Source organism: Corvus kubaryi, unplaced genomic scaffold (assembly GCF_017639235.1).
Source record: "Corvus kubaryi isolate FWS band 111438036 unplaced genomic scaffold, C.kubaryi_AGA036_p1.0 133, whole genome shotgun sequence".
NCBI lineage: Eukaryota > Metazoa > Chordata > Aves > Passeriformes > Corvidae > Corvus > Corvus kubaryi.
The window spans coordinates 9,816,183-9,835,907 of NW_024580667.1; the positions used below are offsets into that span (position 1 = coordinate 9,816,183).

The 19,725-nt window shown below is 37.1% G+C and overlaps 1 protein-coding gene across 5 annotated transcripts in view; it reads right to left on the reverse strand.

Annotated features, from left to right (window-relative positions):
• POLA1 (DNA polymerase alpha 1, catalytic subunit) overlaps positions 1 to 19,725 on the reverse strand; it is a 188,086-nt gene that overhangs the window by 27,611 nt on the left and 140,750 nt on the right. For all 5 annotated transcript variants that reach the window (XM_042035842.1, XM_042035871.1, XM_042035861.1 and 2 more), the window contains one exon: positions 14,777 to 14,873. In XM_042035842.1, coding sequence (XP_041891776.1) covers positions 14,777 to 14,873 — 97 coding nt within the window. The remainder of the gene's footprint in view (positions 1 to 14,776; positions 14,874 to 19,725) is intronic.

Genomic DNA, 19,725 nt, shown 5'->3' on the forward strand with positions numbered 1-19,725 from the left:
AATTTTCTGAAAGAGTGGTGGAAGTTACATTGCTTTGTCTCCTCATGGTTAGCATTCATGACGAGATGCCTTCTCCAGGGTCTTTACAATTAGCTATGTACACTTTAAAAGCAGGTTATTCTGGGATGCAGAAATGGTTTATTTCAGAACACACTTTTCTCACTTTGCTTTAGTCAGCAGAGGCTGTAACTGGAGAGGGATAAAGAAAACTACTTTCATGTTACTTTTCATTCTTTGGTGAGAAACATCGAGGTGACTGGAGTGCTGTACACATCAATTTTTCCCATTTGGCATCTAGCAGGGTAACGTGTTACAATTTTTCCAGTAATACTGCTGTGTAGATCTGAACCACTCACCACCCTGGACCTCCTTTATAACCAGCAAAACAAGGAGGCATCTCTCACGTGTGATCCACACCAGCCTAGTAGAGATGAGATCAGCTGAGCCATGTCCTAGAACTGCCTAACTCTCCCCAAAATACAAAGGACCACAGCCTGACAAACTCACATACAAATGCTTGAAAATTGAGACCTTAAAGTGAGCAGTGATGAAGTGCATTCCTTTGCAGGGAATTTTCTCCACCAGTGATATTTGGTGTGGAATGCTTTACTGAGACAGAAAGGGAACAGCAAAGCCCCATTCCACACAGTATTTACAGACTCAACTACCTACATAACAAGGTAAGAAGTGTGTTCACAACAAGCTGAACATGAACCAGCAACAGGCACTTGCAGAAAGAAGGCAACAGCACCCAGGGCTGCATCAGCCAGAGCATCACCAGCAGGTGCAGGGAGGTGACCCTTCTCCTTTGCTCAGACCTGGAAAGAAACATCTGGAGTGCTGAGTCCAGTGCTGGCTCTCTTTTATCAGAGGCAATGTATATCAGCTGAAAGATATGGGTGACTTCTTACTATATAAAAGGCCTGTCACTGTGGTAATTGATATTATTTTTATAATTGGGATATATTGCTCTATAGCGCTTTGCATTATAATGAAGTATTTGTTTGATCTTCAGGCATTCCTTGGGCTTCTTTTAGCTAGGCACACTTGGGGACACAAAGTACCCACATTGTTGGAAAATTTTAAATGTAAAAATTTTTGTGTAAGTTCAACAGTACTTTTTTTCTTGAGTGCTGTTTGTAGTTCCCAGTTTGAAAAGAATTTAATTGTTAAAATCAAAGTATATATATCCCGATTTGAATTATGCTAAGAACACAGTTTATCATAATAATGGACTTCATGAACATGCTATTCAACAGAAATACTGGCCTACTCCAGACATTTCAAAAACATCAGCTTGCAACTATTGAAGAAACTTCCCAAGAAGGATGTACTCCATCTGTAAAACAGCTGATTTCTGCAAATAAAAGATTGCCTCCCAAATCATATTTTATGTTTAAAAGACAATAAAAAAAGTTCTTCTTTGACACATATTTTTCCAGAGTCCTCACTGTACACATCCAGAACAAGATGATACAAAATTATCTGTTCTCAAACCAACCCAAGTCTAGAATTCTTTTAGAGATGACTAATCCCAATTTAAGGCTGGCCCTATGATTGTGCAACAGTTTTCAATAATACATACATACAGATCTTATTTAACAATCCCCTAATCGAGAAAAACTTCTCATAGGGTAACAAGTGTAATGAAATCCACAGTTTAGGGAGCTCCTACTGGAAATGCAGGACTTGATTTTCACCACACCGGATTTGAACAAGCCATAGAAATAAAGGCTACATTTTGCAATGAACTATTTGACTGTCCAGCTGTACTGCAAATTAGTTTCATTTACTGTTGCCTCTATAAAATCCTTCAACATTTCTGTTTCTCAGAGCTCTGTCCCACATTTTCCATACTGAGAACTTTGGGACTGTTTTTTGTCAAATTCACTTTACAAATCTGTTCGGTTCTTTTTATGTCTTCATTCTTATTTTGCACTAATGCTCTTTCCTCATGTAGTTCAGAACAAGCATTTCTGATTTCCTTTACAAAATACAACCTTTTTAACAAAAAATTCCACATCAGTCCCTGTGGCACTCTAATAAAATGTTACCTTAGTGTTAATATTTTGTTGGGCTCTTAATTACAGTACCAACACAGTGCCATAGTGCCATGGATTTGGATGAAAGTTCTTTACCTGTCTCTTAAGGATCAAAGACCAAACAAATAACCCACATCCCGTTCCTTCCCCATGGAAAGAGAAGTTTATAATTGCTATGTTACAAAAAATCCTCAACAACTCAAATCCCCTCAAAGTGCAACATAATTTCTGAAGCATAATGCTGCACCACCAATACTGTTTCCACAGTCAGGGTAGAGGCACACAGGCAAGTACCTGCAAGGTATCCTAACATATGAATGGGCAATGTAAGGCTTCCATGTTAAAATTACCTTATCCTCTGCTAATCTGTGGTTATATCTTACCCTTCTTTCTTTTATCCTCATGAAATTTCCACAAAGTCTGAGTGTACTATCACCTTCCTTTCACATCTATTTTTTGGTGAAGGAATTTAACCCAAGAGCAGCCAAGGGCTTTTGTGACAGTAAAGCACCAGCACCTCGATGCCTGGAAGGACACAGATCTAAAATGTGCAGCAGGTGACACTGGATGCTGATGGCAGCAGGAAACTGAAAGCTATTTTGAAAGGATCTCTAAACAGTCTTTATTCAGTAAAAAAGTGTAAAGATGAGGGCTCCTGAAAGCCCAGAATGCCTATCAGTTCTCAAGAATCTATCCTGATGATTGTATTTCCCCTTTAAAAAGCCATTAATAGAATTGGAAGAAGGAAAACCAGAATGCTCTAAAGGGAACTTACAGGAAAGATGGAGAGAGATTTTTTAAAAGAGCATTTAGTGACAGGACAAAGGAGAACAGGTTCAAACTCAGAGACAGTAGGTTTAGATTAGATATTAGGAAGAAATTCTTTAGTGTGAGGTTGGTGACGCACTGGCACAGGTTGCCCACAGAAGTTGTGGATGTCTCATCCCTGGAAGTGTTCAAGGCTGGGCTGGATGGAGCTCTGAGCAACCTAGTCTAGTGGAAGGTTCCCTGCCCATGGCAGTGAGGCTGGAGCTAGATGATCTTCAAGATCCCGTCCAACCCAAACCATTCTGTGATTCTATGCTGGAAGAGCTGAGCAAACCCAGGACCTACATGAGTAGGAGAGTGGTTTTTGCCAGGGCAGCAGAGATGCCTGAAAATGGAGAAGGGTGGAGAGCAGCAGCCAGACACATCAGAGCTGCCTCAAACCCCACAGACACCACAGGCAAAAGTGGGTCCTGGAGAGACAGGTTAAAATAAAGCATATTTGCTGACCCTGTGGGTCAGCGCAGCCTTAGCAGTCACTGTAGGACAGAGAACACATGTATGGATGAGAAATCGCTAGTGTTAAATGCTGTAACAGAACAAAAATGATACTTTTTGGTGTTTGGTAGAAAATATAGACATGCTCATATGTTAATAGACTAAACAGAGAAAGAAAATGCGTGTTTTGTCTAAATAGGAGCTCCTGACTGAAATACTTATCTTCTTCAAAATTTGCCAGAACAATACAATAAAAGCAAAATGAAGCAGAGTCTTCAGATTGTATTCAAAAGTTCAAAAAGGCATGGACGCTTCATTGTAATTTCTGAATTTTATCAGAGTTCCTGTTTTTTTGGAAACACTGAAAAATATTTTTAAGCTGTTGTGGTACCTGAAGTAGGGCTTAAACTGGCAAACAGCTGATAAATCTTTGGAGAACAGAAACCCAAAAAAATAGAAATAGTGGTTTCAAACTTGTATCCAGACTTTCTGAAACTAAACCTTCAGATTAGAACCTCTGTTTCTTTCTCTTTTTTGTTAGACTGTGTCCAGAGAAGGGCAACAAAGCTGGCAAATGACTCCTGTGAGGAGCACCTGAGGGAGCTGGGGGTGTTTAGCCTGGAGAAAAGGAGGTTCAGGGGAGACCTCACTGCTCCCTACAATTCCCTGAAAGGAGGCTGTAGTCAGGTAGGGGTCAGCCTCGTCTCCCAGGTAACCGGCAACAGGACAAGGGGACATGGCCTCAAGTTGCACCAATGGAGGTTTAGGTGGAATATTAGGAAAAACTTCTTCACTTGAAGAGTGGTTTAACACTGGAATAGGATGCCCAAAGACATGATGGAGTCACCATCCTCAAGAGTGCTCAAAAAAACATGTGGCACTTGTTTCCAACCAAGAAGCTACACTTTAGATCTCTTAAATTAAGTAATACTTGAAACAACTGAATTATGTCTCAAGTTATGACATCACATTCATGATAACCAATTAAAAACCCATTAATTCCTGTACAATACAAAATTTAAAGTATGAAATAGTAAAAATATTTCACACCATGTTCCTGGTTACTATACTTCACCATTACTCTTCAAAACCATGGCAGTTAATGCTCTTAGTATGTTAACTATATTGATTTTGGTCACTCACCACTATTTTTCATTAAGTATGTTTAAACTACAAGCTCAGCTCTATCAAAAAAACCCAAAACCATGGGGTCCCTTTAATGCTTTTTTACCCTCCCCCACAGCTACATAACAGAATATCAAAATATTAATCTGACAAATGTCCTACTGTTAGTTTATGGAATATATATCATCACATTACAAATATAAAACAATACCATAACTAGCTAAATATTTTAATTCCATGTCTGCAAAATTCTATTAATGGCAAATATTATTTGCTTTTATAACATAAATAAACTAGCTTAGGCTGTCACTCACCTCTTTTAATTCATTTTTTGTTTTGTCTTGCTGCATGCATCTCTCACAAAGTGAAAAATGTCTATTTAAAGATAAGTGGAAATACAACAGTACGTAACGTTTTCATGTCAAAATAATTACATTATTATATTCTGAGTTAAATAATATAAGATAGGAAAATATTTTGATATGCATTTAACAGTTGTAATCCTTGCAGGATCAAATCAACTTCTTCCAAACCTATTTCTGCCAGATAAAAACAAAGAGCTCCCTAACCTGACCAGCTGCCCCTCGCACCCATCTCAGTCCCCTCCCAGAAGAAGGACAAGCCAGGACAGACAACATCCTGCTGAGATTTTTTTTTAAAGGCTGAGTCATGTTTTGGCCTGTCAAAGGCGACTAATCTGTTCTCAGAAGCCAATTACATTAGACTGAAACACGAAATTTGGTAGTTGGATTGTCAGAATGAGATCAACCTCAAAATAACTACAAAGGTCACAGAATGAGTGCAGCTTTGCTGAGAGAGGGACTTGAAAACTGCCAGTGGAGGCTCTGCCCACGACATGAAGAGATATTTCTTTTCTGGAATATGTACTCCAAACACTGTCTTGTGCATTCCTTATTTTCAAGGCAGCAACACCCATGGCTTCAAGTGTTCAATTGCCCCTGCTCCTCCAGAAATATATCAATCAGGATTGGTTGATACCACCACAATTTTCTGATGGAGAGATCGCAAAAATGTAATACTCCTTTATGGAAGGCAGTATTTTTTTATTTCAATAAACCAAATTTAAGCTCCATTTAGACACTTCTTTGTCTTGTGCTGCATTTTTATCCATATATCATGCACCATTTTTGTGTCCCCTATGGAATAAAACAAACATTTTCCATTATGCTATTCTCTACATGACTTACTAGTCCCTAATAAAAAGAAGAGCTTACCTACATCCATTTCTTAGAGAAAAGAGCATAACTATATTTTCATAATGAATTTGATAGAAATCCTTTGTTTGTTGAGGATACAGGAAGATATTTCAAAAGAAATGTCTCCTGTGCAGTTATTATACTTCAGTGAGTATAATAATTAACATAATTTTATTTGCAGCAATAATTTAAATCTTGGAGATTAAATAGGCCCTGGTTTTCACAAATAATGACTCCATGTGTTTCTTTTAATGATCAATATAATTTAAACTGGTTTGGAGACAAATTCTCCTTAGGACTCATATACGTAGGAGATGTGAGTTGAGGTAATTACATTTAACATCAAGAAGATGACATATTCACATCAACTGCAAACCCAGGCCAAATCTGGGAGCTAAGAATAGCTTTTGGCAAGTATACAATAAAACAGTTGCCTTATGCAACAAGCACAGAAAAATTACACTCTGATACATGTGCAACACAGTATTAAGTCTTGAGGTGTTCCAAAGAAATTTCAGTATTCCAGTACCCCCCTTTCTTCATGTTTCTTTTTCACCATTTCCCTTCTGACATAGATTACAATCTTCTTCTTAGTTTTTTTTAGTATTACAAACAATAATCACTTTTAAAAAAATTATCCCTTCACATTAATTCTGCTTTCTGTTACTGGAAGTATTTTTCTTTTTGGTGATTTTAATACCATGACATAATAAATAAATGCTTGCTGTCACAATGCATGTGAGAAAAAGCTTTGTATCTCTGATGCCATTTTGAAACATCACAGTCTTACAGAATGAAAAAAGATCACCAAATCTAACACTTTACAGTACTCTTTTCATTCAAACTACTAAAGGTAGCACAATTTAACATATAGAAAATATAGTTACTATCTTCTTTTAATACAGCACCCAGGCAAAAGAACCACAGATTGTCCTGAGTATTAATTTTGCTTTTCTATAACATGCAGTAAAATGTTTTTGGTTTCAAACTGCATGATTAGACAAATTTATAATCAAGTATGTGCCATAGTAAGTAATAAAACAACATACAGACATAAGTGTATATCAATACAGGAAAACAATTTTTTCAAAAGCAGTTTTATGCAATAAATGAAATCTTTGGACCATGAGAAATCAGCTACATTCCCTTTATCTTTTGTGGAGTCAAGCTTTCACTCCACATACACATGGCCATGAACAAACTTTCTCAAACATCTTTATACCTGACACTAAACACCTGAACCAGACACCCTCAACCAGAATACAAACAATGTCACAAAGGTGTTCACTCAAACCATGCAACTTTCTGGATGTTCAGCTACAGAGTCTTTAAATTTAAAGACATAAGGTATCAATGGCAAAAATTAAGAGGCTCTAAATTTGCAGGCAACACAGTTGAGTTCTCCAACCTCCTATCAAGGCAAGTCATAATTAAAGACATGGAAGTCCTTCCACAACCCTGTCAAACTGTAGTGCCCATGAGGAAGGGGAAAAAAGAGGGCTGGTGTTAAGTACAACACTGCACGCCATCTTCAGTAGGTCACTGGTCTTTTAAATAATCTCTACTGAACAAATAAGATTTCAGAAAGTTTTTAGTAGATAATTACACTTCCTGATTTTGTAATTAGTGGAACTACATGTAATTACATAATAATTATGACGGTAATTACGTAATTAAGATGTATAATTATGTAGTAAAAAACATTATGGAAATAAAAGCCATCAACTGTATAAGCACAATACATTTTTAAAAATAAATTCTGTATCATCTGTTTAAAGCTACCATTTTCCTCAAAATATCAAAGTGATTATCAGCCATCACTGGCAAGTTCTAAAATACATTTCATATGAGACTTAAAAATCATACAGATAATTGTATCTTTTTAAAAATCTCTTTAAGCCTTAGCTTTACATTATCTTTCTGATGTCTAGGCACACATATATTGAATGCACTCTACAGAGTTAAATTGTTTACATTTATATTTCAAATTTCTACTAAAATAATTTTTAAAAAAATAGCATCAATGTCAGAATTCTGGTATCTGAAATACAGGAATTTATTACTTTTTCTTAGTACAGTCAGATCCACAAAACTTTTGGGTCTTCTAAAAGGAAAAACATGCTGGTCTTGCACTTTCCTCAACAGAAAAGAGCAAACCGCTGTGAGAAGCACTAGTCACTAAAACGTCATTTCTGACTTGCAGTGAACAACAGCAGAACTGACCCCCATCAAAAAAAACAACCCCAGACTTTACTAAGGAGATGAAACCAGAAGGACAAAGGTCTCTATAATAAAAATGTCAGTGTTTCAGACAAAAAAAGAAACAGTGAAGAAAAAACTGCTTCAGAAATATTTTCTGTTTAGAGAAACTCACAAGAGAACTGATAAAGGAGGAGGCAGATGGCACCAGATAGATGATGCCATTGCATGGGTTAGAGATAACAAGCTGGCCTGCATCTACTCATACATCAGTAGGAAAAAAATCCTGAAGTGCAAATGAGAAGATATTTCTGTTCACTTTTTTCCACATAGAAAAAAACCCCAAACCCTATCAGTAGCAGCAGGGTATTTATTTGAAGATGTCAAATAAGCATTCCAATTTGAGGAGTCAGAAATTAGCTAAGGCACTCCTTCATCTCATCTGCAACATTAAGACAATGTGCAAGGAAAAGAAGTCTTCCTTAATCAAAACATTTTATTAGTGGTCTGGGCCACAGTAAATGCACTCCTCTCATGCCATAGATTCTCCACATTGTAGACATATCATAACTGTTTTAACTCATTATTTCTATTTATCTCCTTCACAAGGAGAAGAAACAACAACTCCAAGAGAGGCGTCCCAACCCATTGAGTTTTGTCCTTAGAGAAAGGGTTATAGAAATGTAAAGTATTAATTGGGTTTATTTAGATTTTGTAGGTTTAACAAAAAGACAACATGAACAGAAATAGAATGGAGAAAACATTACACTTAAGATCTTAAAAATGTCCAAGAGGCAATAAAAAAAGGCATGATCATTAGGGGAGGATGACTTAAGATTTAAAGATAATCTAACTGCCTGTACATTACTTCAAAAGGCTCAAAAAACCTACTGCAAAGAATTTTCAGTAGTTTTTGCTTTCAAAAAAAGTTAAATTTAAAAACACTCAAGAAATAGTGACCCAAATCTAAAAAAAAGTTCACAAGTCTTCCTCTTCAAAACAACATATTAAGGAAAAATGAACAAGTGCTTTTGAAGAAAGACTCAGATTAAATTCTTGAGAATTATTATTTTACAGTCTCTTCAAAACAACATGATTGGAAGACAAAGTACTTGACAGAAAATGTGAAGAGGAGCTTTTGTTTTCTTGGATGTAGAGATCACTACAGTGAACTGATGTCTTAGTGATGGTGTCTGGAGATGTGATGCCATCAGAAATGTTTTGTTTATTAAACTGCACCCTCTGAAAAGAGATTAGGCCAGGTTTCAGCTGCTGCCATTTTACAAATAAGTGCACACACACACGTACACCTCGGTAATTTATACAGTCTCTCCTTATCATCCACTAGAATGCACGTGCAGAAAACTACATCCCCTTTCTTATCTATTGCAACAAGTACTTTGCTGTAGTCCTCTGTCTGTACAATGACAAAAATGTGGCAAATTGTTCTGATTTACAAAAAGTCTTCCATTTAAAAAAAAAATCACTTCAACCTGCTACTGGACACACCAAGTTATGAACATACTGAGGAAAACCACTCACCACTGAACTGACAGGATTCACACAAATATTCAGAGCTGATTTTTTTACATCTAGATCTAACAGCCCAGAAGAGTTTTTTTCCCAACATAATTTTTCAGTTTATTCATCCATAAAGTAAACTAGGGATTTTTGATGTTTGCATGGAAGGGTGGAGTGAGGTGCACACAAAAAGCTGTAATAAAAGTGTGAAAACATCCTCTGAATATGCATTTGGTTTTACAAAACTGCAGCCTGTAAGTATATGATCAAAACAATTACGTTCTATTTCCACAAAGTGGCATATACTTCAAAGAGGTAGGTCTTCCTAATACACAGGAATACTTAACTGCTTTTCCCAAAGTTATCTTCCTCCCATCCTCATTTTCTTCTGCTTATCCATTAAGAGGATATGCTGAGACTTTTCAGAATCAAACAGCCATGGGCTCAATGGTTGAATATACTCTGGGAAAGAATCCACCACAGCAGCTTTCCAGTTTCTGTCTCTGAAATACTTAAATGTCTTTCAAACAACATTTGTGACCTTCCCTCTCTGAGAAATGGGACAGCTGAAAGGCAGTATTGGCAGATACGGCAGCCCCATTTATGGTACAGAAAAAATCCTATGATCAGGATCCTATTTCTCCAAAAAGATCACAGCACCATAAGCAACCTCAGTGATACCAATGCATTGTGAATAAGGAGACTGCAGCATCCTTATCTTCTATTTGATGCCAGATAATGTCAGGGGAAACTGAACTGGAGATATCCATGCAAGGCACAGTAGTTGTAGTGACTTTATGAGGGCTCCATTTCTCTTCACTTTCAGAGGTTTTCATTTTACTTTGGTAGAAGCAAAACGAAAACAGTAGTATCTTTGAATATTTAGCAATACCAATGTTTGAATGGAATAATGATACAAAGATTACTACACTCTATTTTGATCTCCTGATGACATAGCCATAAAAATACATAGGTTTCCATTCTGAAGTTAAGGCACACACAGTGAGCATACTCCTGTATTTAAGCCTCAAGTGTCCAAAATCACTGATAGTTGACCCATCATTTTTCATCTATATAAAGGAAGGATACTACTATTTTGCTACTCCTGCTGCTTTTTACTGCTCTGCTTGCTCAAAGTAGCAATGTCTGATCACACTCACAGCCCAGCTTCAAAAAACTGTCAGAAAGTGCTGAAAACGTGTTGAGCATGTATATATATGTATGTTGTGAGTATATATACTCACAACAGAGCATTTTGTCCCTTTTCAGATTAAAAAAATAATTCAGAACAAACAGCCCTTCTAGTATTACTGGTATCTTAAATCAGGGGTTTGGGCATAGCAGTGTTAAAAATTCAACTGGGTTTAAACCTAATACTAATTGTGCAACAGTTCCTAATTTAGAAAGACAGCCAAGAATTTCCAGAATTTCACTTTTTGTAGTATAAGAACCTTGCACTGTATCACGGTGTTAACCTATTAAATTGTACCATCATAACAGACCTTAAACTTCCAGAGGAAAGGAAACATTGGTTTGGAGGATAAATGCCAGTATTAATAAATAATAGGACAAAAGACCCATAACTCTATCATCCAGATATTCCTGGGTGGAATAACTGACAGCTAACTTTACCAGTCACTGAAATGAGAAAACATCACATAAACCAACCAGCTTATTCTTGATTCTCACAGGAAAAAGATGGAACAATAACTATCTAGTGATTACAGTAGATCCCAAATGAAACATGAGTGAACGATGTTGTAATCACCACGGTGGTATAAATAAGCAGAAGAAGAGTCTGCAAAAGATATTAATTAATCCTTCTGCTGTATTCCTCTGTGGTAGGCCTGACCCACTGAGGGTCTATAAAAAATGAAAAAAAAAAAAAAACAAAAAACCAACAACCAAATACGCAGAGAGAAGTGAAACACTCTCCTGCTGTTCCTCCACAAAACAGGTTAGTAGTTGAAAGAGACTTAGAATACAGCACTGCATGTTTTAAATATGTAAAACTCTCCAAGAGAACAGTGTATCCCCCCATCATGCACAGAATAAGCTTCAGAAAGCAAAATTCACCTCAGATACCAAGACCAGCTCTCTACACTTATACAGTGACCACACCAAACACCACAAGAAACTGGTTGTACAACTTGCCAAGTTATAGAACCTGCATTGCCAGAGATTTTTTAAATTTAGCCCATCTGTAAAAAGTAGGCTGTGGTATTGATCCTCTAGTAGGGAAAGGAAGCAGCTTGGACATCTTTCTGAACTCCTACTGATTTCACAATTATTATCTTAGATTCCATTTCATGGGCCTTCAGTGTAAATAGCTGAACAAACAAAACCTGCTCTGCAATTAAGGTTCTGTATTTTGAAGAGGCAAGAACAGAAAATGCAAGTGAACTACTAGTAGTAAAATCTCAAGGTCCTGAATGAGACAAAACATGAATGCGTTCAAACTACAGTGGAAACAGATTTATATCTTCAATCTCTAGCCATCAAAATATTTTTCTTTTTATGGAAGAACACTCCAAGATAAATAACAACTAAAGCTGCTATTAGGAATAAACAGAATCTACAAAAAAAAGAAGAACTGGTGTTTAAAAATTCAGGAAAAATGGCAGCAAGAGGTAGAAACAACGAAAGTTCATGCAATTTGGTCTTCAAGAAACAATGACCCAAAACAAAGCAAAAAACCTCCCCAAACCAAAATCAAAACAGCAGTTGAGCAGTGGTTTAGTCACATGAAAAGAGGAAACTGAAGATACCAAAGATGTACAAAACCTACACTTAAATTTTTGCCACCCTTTTTGATAAAGGCAATGATTCTGATCGCACATCAAAGACAGAATGGCTTGTGAATGATTGCATGGAAACAAAATCTTTTTGTTCCCAGGGAAAATAAACCCAAGCTTCATGTTATAAAGGGGAGTTCACTAGGTTTCCATTTCAGACCTACTACAAAAATGGTACATGAAAATGATTTAATCCTACACAGTTTAACATGAAGTGTATCAAATCAGTAACATACCTTACTAGAAAACAGAGAACACTGGTACCTATAAAATAAAAAGGTGGCACAAATAGCCACAGACAATTATTGTCAAATTCTGCATATATTGTAGGAGGGTATCTTCCTCCCAAAAGAGATCTGAAAAATGAGACAGAATTATATGGGTTTACCATACACACATAGCCAATTGCTTTGAAGAGAATCAACTGTTAAAGGAAAATTAAGAGTTTCAATTTATCTGGCCTTGACACCTGCTGCAACACCAAGACTGAAATCACTGGCTCGCTGAAGAAGATAATACAATAATTTTCAAACAGCTAAGAAAAAGAGAAAAATACATCATGCTGAAAGGTTAACTGTCCAAGAGAAAAAAGACCTAGCAGAATTCTTACAATTCCTTAAGAATTACTCTGAAAACTAATTTTATTGAACTTAGCGGTCAGGGTCCAAGAAACATTTTCCCATTAAAACAGAAGGTGGTAAATTATGTGAATTCAGAAGCCACCATACTATTTTTTAAAGAGAATTTATTAACCTTGAAGTCTAATATTACAAATGGGATTAAGCAGTCAAAAATTAATGAAACCAGGAAAATTAAGTAAAACAAGTGGCATGAACCTGAGATATGAATAAACCCATGATTCTGAAATGACAGGAGGAAAAAAACCCTTTCAAACCTCAGGATTACTATGATTACTTCACTACAAGTTAATGATATGAATAGCTGTCAACAGGATGTAGGTGGCTCAAGAAAGCATCAGCAAATGTAATTCCAGAAAACATACCAGACCCAGTGAACAAGACACTGGAGAGATACTATCTAAAACACCACATCATTTCTAGTTTCTCATACTCCAAAGATTAATTCAACCTAGAAAAGACCACACACAAAGGTGCTAAGAGGAAGAATCGTACAGCAGAGAGACCAATTCTTCTTAAGCTAAGAGTCTCTGCCTTAGTTGCAAAACAAAGATGTTCCCACAATTTCCAAAAGCATAGCAGAGAACATCAGGGAACTAAAATAAATAAACATTTAGTGAATGGCCATAAACTAGCCACAAACAAGTTAGAACATGAAAATTTTAGTGACTTTTCAGTCACCACAGGAGAATCACCACTCACAAGTTTCCAAATGAAGTTCCAGAAACTTGCAGTCCTGAAAAATGCAGTGGAATGCTGTAGCAGGGGATTGGATGTCATCACCCATGAAGTGTTTTCTACTCTTATGTCCTTCTATTAGGCGAGAGATCTACACACAATTTGGTTTCAGCCACCAGTAGCATCCACTCCATGACATTCCTTCAGTACATCTACAGGGCTGTATTAGACTGACACGGCTACACACTGTGACTTCTTTAGATGTACAAAGCCATTGTGAAGTGCAGCCATCAGAGTGAGTTCATTTACTTAGAGGGATCAGGGAGAGGAAACAAGAACTTCTACAAGAAGAAACCTAAGTACAACAGGCCAAAAGCAGCCTGGTTTGCTTATTTGAGCAGTTTTTTGCTAAGAGCTTTTTTTACGCTATTTTCATTTCCATACATTGTTTATCAAAACAACATTTAGAAACATTGAGTTTTATTTCATCTCTTTTCACCCCCCAGCAACCTAACTGCAGATGAGGGGCAGGGGTGGGGATGATTTTGACAGCAGAGCAGCCATCAGAACACAGTCCCAACAGCAGCACCTTTTCCTCACGGGCACCTCCAGATCCACAGAGGACACAGCCAAGTGCTCTCTGTGGACAACACGCTTCAGTGGTGGGACCCAAACATGTCTTTTTTTCAGAATTCCAAGCATTAGCCCACTCTCAGAAATATTTTTCTGTCAGCTTGAAAATCACTTACCTGCATAAAACCCATTGATCCGTTACAGCTTAGAAATGTTTTAGTTCAGAAATGTTATGGTAATTGGGAGAAGAGAAAAAAATTTTCCTAAGATCAGGTTAATCTGTATTGTATTTAAGAGAGGTTTGTAGACAGTTGGCATTACTGCTTTTCTTGTGCCCTCATTTTTCTCCCTGATAAAAAGTGTCTCTCCAATGCTAACAGTTGAATGTAAGTTTTAATTATGTACACATATGTTTTAATTAATCTGTTTTCTGAAGCTCACATGTACTTCAAGCAAAGAGATTGCTCTAAGGGTGTAACACACAAGAAAAGCACATTTTCCAAAGCACAGTCACTTCAAAAGAAGAAAGGGGGCATATAATATATTCTTAAAGTGGTGAACTCCAACTGAACACATTCCCTTTATAGGGGATTCTTAAAGTCATACTTTCTTCTATTTTCTGTTATAGATTACAGCCTCATAGTTCAGAGTACAGTAGCTCTAGTGTTTAGCATGCAAATTGCTACTAAACTATAGTTAATTAATTAAAAATTAATTAAACATACCTTTATCTTCCTCAGTAACCACTTTATCCATCGCATAGTCCACATCAAAAATGTATCGGTAGAAGCAGAGCTGAGTGTACAGGGCCTTATCAGAATACTGTAATGGAAGAAGACAGCAATTAAAAACCCAACTCAAAATGTGTCTCTTGCACCCATTTCTAAGTCCACCACTAAAAAGCAACTATTTCTATTTGGTTTTTTTCCAACAGTTTATATGTTCTATTCATGTCAGCTTTTGGAATTATTATTAGTACTATGCTGCAAAGTGTCCTTACTACACCTCTACATTTTTCCTCACAATTTACACCGAGCACTTATATGAATGAACTGAACTTACAAGTTCGTACAGAAACTCAAAATGCATTTATCCATTCTTATAGATACACATATCACAATGATGCCTTAGCAAGAAAATGCAAGTCATAAGAATGACAGGACAAAGGAATAACTTTAGTGCTTCAGTATATTGTACAATACAATGAACTAAGAAAAAAAAAAAAAGAATTAAAGTCTATTTTTTTATGAATACAGGTGTTTGCCTGTATTCCCCTCCTCCTACCCCAGCTGTGGTTACATAATTTGGGAATGTGTCATCCAAATAAGAACAGGTGCATATACACCTTTACAGCTACATCATCACCTTGCTCTACACATCTGTGAAGGCTACTGTATGCTAGTAATCACACATGTAGTTCAAACATCTGGAGATGTGTACCTGTGGAATATGATATTCAACTAAATGCTCTGAAGGCCAGTTATGTCAAGCCCCTGTGCTATTCCTCTAGTTCCAAAGTACACACCCAGATGCTCTCCTGTCACTGCCACTGTTCTGGGCTCTAGAAATTGCTTGAACACATATGAGATCGATCTTGATCACACTACAACTAAAACCTTTCAATTCATCTCTTGCACCCTTGTTCCATAAAACCACATTCCACTCCCTGCTGTTTAAGATATTGGATTTTAGATATTGGCCAACAATGGTTTGAAGAGCTGTTCATTAGAAAGAATAAGATAATTTTAACAGCATCAGATTTGGAAGTAGCGTCCCTTTCAATATATTTAGCGCAGAGGTAGACATATACGAACCCTCAAAGATTTTCTTGATGAGCTATAAAACAAAGGATGTGGTTAGACCCATGTAAAATTGCCACCCAGCATACTACAGGGAACGATCCCGAAAATGCAGTGGAAGAGCAACTGGTAAACTGTTTCTACTTATGGGAATTCCACTTTAACTTAGCTTTTCAGTCTTGTGCCCAATCGAACCAAGTTTTGATACTACATTCAGCTAACTTTACACTTCTGTTGACACGCAGTAAGTATCTATAACTATTAAGCAACTCATGTTGAGACATTTGACAACTATTACTACTGCTTAGTTATTTTTTATGTATTTTAACAGTATAGTTTTTTTCCACTTCATGTGAACCTATTTTAAAAAAAGACACACAGAAGCATATTTTATTCCTTATTAGCTATTCTACGATATGCATCATCATTATACTATTATACACCAGTTATTTTTAGTAAATCCTGATTACTGCTTCCTGAAGAAGAAAAAAGGAGGACGACAGCGATTAAGTTATTTGTTTAGTTTTTTAGATTCAGCTGTAATTGCTGGTACACATCTCCCTGACTGCACACATGAAGCAGGTTGAATAGAACACTGAAATTACCTCCTTCATAATAGTTTGTTTTGATAATGTATTGTGTGTCGAGATGATGAGAAACAGTTGCTGTCAATTTGATTAGCCATTATATTTTTATGTTAATTGCCATTATTGGGTCCATTCTGTTTAGTGTCACCATAGAAGCCATACAATGTTAGCATAAATAACAAATTGAAGTAAATTAGGAAGATATATTTTTGCCAATTCATTTTAATTGCCCCTCAGTCCTTCCGTCGGTTAACGCAGCTGTTGACCCATAATAAGCGCTAGGTCAATATAGCTGCTTGTCAATTCAGAAATGCAAAGTGCTGTGTTGCTGGTAATGGATATACAACAACCTTTGCCAGCCAACTGAAGCAAACGAATGACAACTCACATGAAAGAATAAAGCATCAGCTATAGAGTTTAGTGACCTGATATTAGTAGGCAGGCTAATTGAAAGTCACTGCTTAAATGGATAAAGAAAGTACAAAAATCAGTATGTAAAAATGTACACATGCACACATAGACAGATATATATATACACACACACACGGGGTTTTTTACTGGTAATGTCCTAATATCTCCTTCCCTTTAGCTTCCTGCATCTTACGCTTACTAACTGGTAGAAAACAAAATGTTTCAAGATTTTCATGCAATTAAGTATTAATATCATGACATATTTATGAGTCCAAGGACAAGGCACCTTAAATTTGAAAGGATTTATATTTCCTTAATTTCTGACAACCTGTAGGTTTAAGAAAGGGGGGAAAATCCCAATCCCTAGAACTTCAAACTCAAATAATACTTAATTTTAATGGTGAATTTTTTGTGTAAAGAAAGCCCAACTCCCCAGCATTACAGGAAGAACTAGAGCTAAATTTGTATCACAATTTATGCTTTCTTTCTTTCTTTCTTCCCATGAAAGACTGAATGGTGAGCAAATGAAAATAAAACTCTATTTTGAAGTCTTTATTTACTCCATGATGTTTGATTTCTTAATTTCATTAAGAACTAACTTCTGCAGGTATGCCTGCTTCTTTCAGACCTTCCACTCATGGAAAGAACATTTTGTTCTTTTCATGCAACCAAACTATTTTTTAAAAATTGCATTTAAAACCACAATCAACAGTTGAAGGAATAAAAGGTACATAGTTTTCGTTCACAGTTATTCACTTTGACAGAAAAATTAGGCTTCTAATATAAAAATAACAGATGTGTTAAAAATAAAGCATTGTGTTTAGCCAACAAAATATTAGTTTAGATCTAGGTTTAAAATGGTTGTAGAACTGTTTCCTGGAGCATCATGAGGCCAACTGCAAACCTCCAGCTGCCTTCCTGGGAAGAATTTAAGCTTACACAGATTACGTAGCAGGAAACCGATAGTGTCTTAACAGAACTGGTGAATTACGAACACTGGATAAGCAAATTTTCCCATGACTAAACACAAAACCAGGGCACAAAGCACTCAGTCATGAAAAGACAATTATCTTGCTCAGCTAACACACACACACACACCAGAGAATGCCCACCAGGGCATACATCCATCAGGAAAGGAGACTTCCCAGGAGCTCCCGAAGGACAGCAGTGCCTCCACACAAGGCCAAGTCCACCCTGCTCGAATGCAATGTCTGGCTCAGCATTTGCCTTGTTCCTGCAACTGCTGGTATTTGAACAAGACACTGCACTGAAGGGTAGCACTATCTCTTCTTCTGTCTCACGAATGCCTAAAAACTCAGCTCTGGAGCAAGGTGCCCTTGTACACCCACTGTAGCCATAACAGCCTGCTCCCTCAGTCCTTAACGGCATAGTCAAGGAGTAAGGATTTTTCCAGAGGAAGGCAACCCTTCTGTAACAAGATGTGAGAATTGAAACTGGTTTTCTTAATCTGGCAAGAGAGAGTAAAAAAATAGCTAGCGTCCACCTTTCCTCCTCTTTTTTAGAAATGGCAAAGCCCAACTCTCTGAAAGTAAGGGGCCCTGGAAAGATTTAAACATTGGCAGCCATCTTCCTACCCTAAACACAGTGCCTGAGGAGAAACTAAGATGTACAATCTCTCACCAGCTTTTCTGTTATTTAAGAAAGGTTGGTGTCAGCTGCATTAAGGTGTTGAAATTAGAAGGTCCCTCCCTCAATGCTGGCTGGTTTAAATTACATCCCAAGGAACTTCAGTTGGGATGCCTCACTCCTTCCTCCTGTTAAGAGGGCACCCAAGTGGAAAACACACCAGCCTTTAAAATCCATTCAGTAGCTAAGGGCAGTACAGTGATCTAAGAAAGGAAATCAGGTAAGGTAAGAAATCAGGAAAAGAAAGAGGGAAAGACAGAAAGAAAAGTTGCTGAAAACTCAGAACAGCAAGGTAGCAGAAGACTGAACCAGTGATTCTAGTTCTGATATTTTACTCATCTGGAGCCAGTGCTATTCTACTAAATACCTTTTAACCAGAATGTAAAACCTCCGTATCTTGAAAGTGTACATTTAAACAGGCCAGAAAACTAGATGCCCTTACTCAGATTAATTTTAGAATCACAGAACAGTCTGGGTTGGAAGGCATCTTAAAGATCATCTAATTTCACCCCTCCTGCCATGGGCAGGGACAGCTTCCACTAGACTGCTTCCACAAGGTTGCTCAAAGCCCCATCCAACCTGGCCTGCAACACTTCCAAGGGATGGGGGATCCACAGCTTCCGTGGGCAGCTTGTTCCAGTGCCTACAACCCTCACAGTAAAGAATTTCCTTGGAACATCTAATCTAAATATACTCTCTTCTAGTTTAAAATTGTTCCCCCTTGTCCTGTCATTATCTGCCGGCATGAAACCTCGCTGTGAGTTCCTGCATTAACCAAATACTTGATGGTCAATCTTTACTCATATTCCTCTGCAGTCTTTCATTTGCACTTTGGCATCTCCCAAATTCTTATACTTCTCTATAGTCCCACCACACTCATAACCCTTTAAGTCTTTTCTGCATCCTCACTTTTTCTGCCCTTTTGCTTTCTTCTGCACCTGACTCTCTCCCATTTCTTCAAGCCCTCTCTGTGGTGTATTCTTTGTTTACTGTTGTGTCATCTATGGTTTTAAGGATGATAAAGGCAATGAGAAATTAAAAATAACCCACCAAAAACCCCCCTGCTTTTAGTTTGCTAACTCTAATAGACTGCTTTGCAAAAGAGATAATTTCCACAGGCTACAGAAGTTATTTGTATTACTTCAATTAATTATAATACAAAACAGTGGCACCACTTCATTAATCAGCTGCTTGAGAGAGTTACTTTTGTGAAAAGCCTTTCTGATAATT